The 6,197-nt window shown below is 32.4% G+C and overlaps 1 protein-coding gene across 1 annotated transcript; it reads left to right on the top strand.

Annotated features, from left to right (window-relative positions):
* Positions 1-1,869: 1,869 nt before the first annotated feature.
* LOC131153416 (uncharacterized) lies at positions 1,870-6,197 on the top strand. The gene is made up of 3 exons (XM_058105701.1): positions 1,870-2,128; positions 2,245-2,450; positions 5,712-6,197. The coding sequence occupies exons 1-3, from the start codon at positions 2,036-2,038 to the stop codon at positions 6,001-6,003; spliced, it is 591 nt and encodes a 196-aa protein (XP_057961684.1). The 5' UTR covers positions 1,870-2,035; the 3' UTR covers positions 6,004-6,197.

Genomic DNA, 6,197 nt, shown 5'->3' with positions numbered 1-6,197 from the left:
TTTGATTATTTGATTTTTTTTTTAATTTTAAACTTACAATAGAAAAGATTTTAGGAAGAATGATAGAAAAAAATAAATTATATTTTATTCAGATTTATATAAACTTAAATATTAATTTTAAGTTATCAAACATTGGAAACCTTACATTTGAGAATTTGAAATTTAGACAATGAAATTAGATTTTAATAAGATAAAATATAAAATTATAATTTTATTCAATCTATACAATTCAAATCTAATATTTAAATTTATGCTCCAAACACAGATTCATATTTTAACATTTATATAATCAACGAGGACAATATACTATCATTTTGTTTTAAAAATATATTTTATGTATTAAGAATTACAAAAATATTTTACATAAAATTATTATATGTAATTGATCATGTGTAATATACGTGGCATATTTATTAATACAATATAAATATTAGTTCTTAAATAACAAATAAGACACATGATTTTTTTACAAATAAGTGTGTGTCTTATGAGAAATTATTAAGTAGGTTGGGGCTACCATGTTATTCATGAACTAACCTAATAAAATAGTAAGAAAGATATGCACTAGATTAATGAAAAAATAATAATTATTTTTTTAAAAAAATAAAAAATTAAGTTTTACTGGGTTCGCCACTTTTTGTATCTTATACGTTCTTCTAAATATCATTAATTTATTTATTTTAAATATACATTTAATATTTAACAAAAGATACTAATTTTTCTTCAGATTTGACATAAAAGCAACAAAAACATTGATTAAAGTTTAAAAAATTTTAAATATGGTTTCTAAGGTTTTAATATCCGTAAAATCTCATCAAAAAGACACAAATCTCCTTAGTATTTTGTAAAACCACGGGAGCTTTAATGGTTGAACTCTCTTTGACCAAGCCACTGAACAATAAAATTGAAAATGAAAATGAAAATGGTAAAAAGACAAAAAAGGACAGCTTAAAAAGAAGAGCTTTGTTTTTAAAATTTTTCTTTTTGTGCTTTTGTATTTGAGGGAAGGGAAGGGACAGAGTGTGTCTAATTCTGTAATTTGACATCGTCAAAGAAGAAAAAAGACATAAGATAAAAATAAAAATAAAATCTCCTGAAATCAGCACATCCAAACCGTGTTACGGAAAGCGGTGCCCCGACTGAGGAACCGGGACCCACCCACTTGCAAAATATAAGACGCAGTTGTCAAACCGGGTCAGTATGCTGGGTCCCACAGCGCTCCAGCCAGTTTTGTTGGAGTTATGCCTGCGTGTTCTACAGACCACTATACACACGCTATTGGATTCTTTCAACACGATCAGAGAATTCCCATCTTGGGATCGTCCTGATGACGCAACATAAATGGTCTAATGACGCAACATAAATGGTCTACTCCACCAATCCCCCGTAGTCTTTGATCCACCTGATTGTGTACCCCTCCCTCGCTTTCCAATATTTGTTCTTTTTTTATTGTCATGAAGTTGGACAGAGAAATATTTATTTTCTTCAAATATTTAAAATAATATATATAATTTTAAATTTAAAAATTTTAAAATATCAAAATTTGTAATTTATATTTAATTTTCACACTTATATCTCTTTTTTGATATTTATATCTTTATTAAGATTTTATTTATAAATATCTTATGTCAAATGATCGCAACTCATTTATTAGTTTTAAAATTTAAAATAAATAATTAAAATAAACATAAATTTTTCATAATTTTATAAGTAAATATTTTAAATATAGGATCGTATTCGATTAGCTTTCTAAATAAAGCAGATAAACCTTCACATTAGTATAATTTTATTAATTAATTAATAGAAAAACTATGCTAATTTTTGGAAAGGATTTATTTTTTTCTATTAATATTATATGTGTCTTATAATTTGCATGTGTTTAAATTACAAACCCGTAATTAAAATGGGCTGAGGCATCAAAAGGAGCGAAAAGAAAACAACGGAAAAACCCATTTTACCCAAAAAGGTGCAGTGGAGCTTGGGAGGAGTGAAGCTGAAGACAGAGGGAGAGAGTGAGATCGAGAGTGAAGGGATAATGGCGGTCTCCGTTCCCATTCTGGCCATACTCATCTCTCTTCACCTCATCGCCTTCGTCCTCGCCGTCGGCGCTGAGCGTCGTCGAAGCACGGTAACTCTCTCTCTCTCTCTCTCTCTCTCTCTCTCACGCGCGCGCGAGCGAAAATTTCTGTAGGGATCTTGAAAGGGGACGGTGTAGTAGTGCTCAGTCGGTGGCTGTGTGTGCAGGCGAAGGTGCAGGCGGATGAATACGACGAGAGGACGTACTGCGTGTACGATACGGACGCGTCGACGGTGTACGGACTGGCGGCGTTCGGGCTGCTGCTGCTTAGCCAGACGGTAGTTAATAGCGTGACCAGATGTCTCTGTTTCGGCAGAGGTCTTACAGGTGGGAGCGCCACCACTTGGGCTATTTTCTTCTTCATCTTTTCGTGGTAAATTTCTCTTTTCCTATCTGACCTAGACTGTAATCTCCCTTTTTTCTTTTTTAGTTTAAATGTTGTAGTGATTCCTGAACCTATTATGGAACCGATTCGGTTACAGTACCTACTCCTTGGGTATTAAACGCAGGATCTTGGTGATTAGCAGGGCGTCGGTTCGTTTTACTGATTCAACTAGACTAACCCCTTTTGTTCGTCTTCCTTCTATCTAGTCAAATAATATTTAGATGCTTGGCTCTGATATGTTTTCGTTTTATTTTTTTTTATAATTAATTACTTTTTATTTTTATGATTTACTAATTTTTATTGTTTTCTAGTGATATTTTAATACGTTAAAAATTAGGTACCAAAAAAGAGGTATATGTATTTATGAGTTCATTATGGGTTGGTTTTATGTATTTATGTGTTATTTTAGCTGTCTAGTATTTCCTCATATTGCCATGAATTTGTATATGTAATTATTGCTTTATAGGAATTCTTTAGAAAAATAAAAAAAGTAGAGCATTCTATTTATATAAGCAATTGATACAACTAAGATGATACTTGAACTATTTTAAATATGTATTTCATGTCAACATTCATATTTGAAGAGAGATCACAATTCACTAGATGTCGAGCTTCTGCACCAAGTAAATGTTCATACGAAGTGTCTAACTAATGTCCAATGATCAATTTTCACTTCAGAATCCCTTGTGTACATTTAATGTGCCCATTCAATTTTATTATTGTTTTCTTTATCCTAAAAAATTACTACGCATGATGGTCTGCATCATCTTAGTTTGATCAAAAGGTTGGGATTGTTTTATTGTGCTTCATGTTTGTTCATGTTTAGAAATCTTTTGTTCTATTTGAATAGGTCTTATGGACAAACTTCTATAGAATTTGGTTTACGGTAATAGTGCCAAAATAGAATAAAAATTGTTCCAACTCCCATCACATGATTTGGTTTCTGTAAATGAGGGTGGAATCGAGTGGGCATAATTGTGATTCCACCTCTCAACCATGGAAACAACGATTGTTTTCTGGTATGCTTTTCAGAAGACCAAACGGACTCCCATTATCTTGTATTATTCTAAATTTGCCTTTTAACCCAATTCATTTCCCCTGCTTCTACCTAGGTGGTGCACCTTACTTCTTTTAGCAGACATGGGTGTTAGGTGCAAAACTGTATCATGAGCCCATTAACGAATCAAATTCAATCAAGCAATGACTAGTACAATACAGAAGCAGCTGTAAACTAGAGAGTATTGACCAATTTGAAAGATCATTTGAAATGTTCGAATTAACTGAATTTTGGATTGCTTGTTCAACCAAGGGAGCTCAATGGTTATTAATCAAATCATCTCTCTCTCTCTCTCTCTCTCTGTGTGGAGATAGTATGATTTATTGGCTTATGGCCATGGGCATCAGTGAACCCATGGTTATTGGTGCCATGCCCTTGTTGATTGGGAATTTTCTTTTTTTTCTTTTTCAAATCTATAAAAAATTGAACTCTTTCTCTAAGATTGAAGGTCATCTAGTTTTGGTTTTCCATGGGAACTAGCAAGCTGATGGGTGCCCCAACACCCTTGCTGTTGATGGGGCATACTGATGAAACTCTTTTTTTTTTTTTTATAATAATTTTTTTTTTGTAAGTTTTTCGTTACATTATAGTTGATTTTTTTAATTCATTATTACTTGGTAATCTAATTTATAAAATTAAATTGTATTTAATTTTTTTTTGGAAATATGAAAATATGGGGCTTGGTTTAGGGGTTTTTTTTGAATGAGCTTGTTTTTGCCCCTACACATTGGCATGTCATGTGTATCCAAATGCATAATTCCATTCCCATATTGATTCCATTCCTTTCTCCATTCCATTCCTACCTCAACTTCATTTTGAACCAAATTTAGTGTTAGTAGTTAGTAGTACTTCTGCATAAGGGGATTTTATTGTAAAAATTACTTTGAATTTTGGGTAAACTACTTTATTATGATTTTGAAATTTTATGCTTTCTTTCCGGATTGAGCTTTAATTATTGTTATTTTATAATTGATTTCCTGCATTTTAGCCCACCCTCACCCCTGTTCCATTCTTCTTCTTCTCATGACTCGACTATGCAAAATTAAATAAGAAGCATTTGTTTGGAAAACTATTCTTATAGTTAAGACCACTTTGGTGCCTGTTTGCTTCTGTCTTTGGTAATGTTCTTATACCATGTTTGGGAGCACAAAACTGAATGTTTAGATTTGCATTTTGTGGATTTCAACAAAGTTCATTATAATTCTGTATTACATTTTGTTCAAATTCACCACAACTTCAAGTCCAAGCCTTGAATTTCATACTCTTAAATGCAATTTTATTTTTTGGGTTAAATTAGTAACACCCTTGTTATTATAACCTTGCACTTCTGAAATGGGGGATTTTACATGAAGTCATCTTTGTGCTCAGGAAATGGGGTTTTGGTTTGGGATTCAAGCTTAGGGCCAGTTTATCTTTTTAATCAATGGCATAACATGAAAATACATATTGCTGGTACTGGGTGTTAGGGAACACAATTATGGTTCTGTAGTTGAGTATGAGATCCATTTGAATGACATCATAATTTATTCCAAAACCACAAATTCTGTGGTGAAAAATAGCTTTAAATAGTTTCTTTATAACTCTAAAGTTTTGGCAAATCATAATTGTGAAAATTATAGGAACTTAGGGTATGTAGTTATGAAAAACAATTTTCCATTTACATTTTTCCAGAAAAATTATAGAAATGACATTATATTCAAAATTTTGAACATTTGCATAGAAAAATTGGAGACATCTTTTTATTATTTTCCACACTGCTTATAAAAATGTTGGAAAATTGGAAAATAATGTAGCATTTATTTAATATTTGGAGAAACTGAAAATGAAAATTGTTTTCCAGAATTAAACATGCCCTGGTTAGTGATTCTGTGATGCACTTTCATATTTTTTAAAATACAAAAAAAAAAAAATGCAATTCTATTTTACAATAACAGTAATTAGATGGTACAATAATATATTTTTAGCATCATGTCTATATCTTGTGTTTTGTAGTATTTTTTTTAAATTAGTGATAACTGCTTTTAATTAAACATGGAAGGTCTGCTCCCTTTATAATTTGTCCAAATAAATCTTGTAACCTACAGTGTCATCCAATAGCAACTAGACAATTTCATCAACTCAAAAGTAGCCAATGCTGCTATTGCTGACTTATTTTTTCACTTCTTGGCTGATCGAACTGAACAAAAAATCAGGGTTAGCTTCTTGGGAGCAGAGGCATGCCTTCTGGCAGGATCAGCCAGGAATGCATACCACACCAAGTACAGGGGAATCTTCAACGCAGATGATTTGTCATGCGCAACGCTCCGGAAAGGTGTATTTGCAGCGGGTGCAGCCCTGGTTATGTTGTCGATGATTAGTTCCATCTTCTATTTCTGGGCACACTCCAAGGCTGATACTGGTGGCTGGGAGAAGCACCGGAGTGAAGGCATTGGGATGGCAGCGCAGCAGCAGCAGCAGTTTGCAGGCGAATTTGGGAAGCTCTAATTGATCATTCATTTGGGTTTCTAGGAGCTACAGTTTTGGTGATTTCTATTGAAGGCAAGATGGTCCTTCTTGTGCTTGCTTATATATATATATATATATATAAATATTTACATGTACTTGGTTATGATACAAGGTTAATTGTTATTTTCTTGTGTTCTATTTCTATGTATGTTAATAGTATCTTGTTTTGCCTC

Source organism: Malania oleifera, chromosome 4 (genome assembly GCF_029873635.1).
Source record: "Malania oleifera isolate guangnan ecotype guangnan chromosome 4, ASM2987363v1, whole genome shotgun sequence".
Lineage (NCBI taxonomy): Eukaryota > Viridiplantae > Streptophyta > Magnoliopsida > Santalales > Ximeniaceae > Malania > Malania oleifera.
The sequence above is the reverse complement of the archived record's forward strand: the minus strand, read 5'-3'. Positions and strand labels throughout refer to the sequence as shown.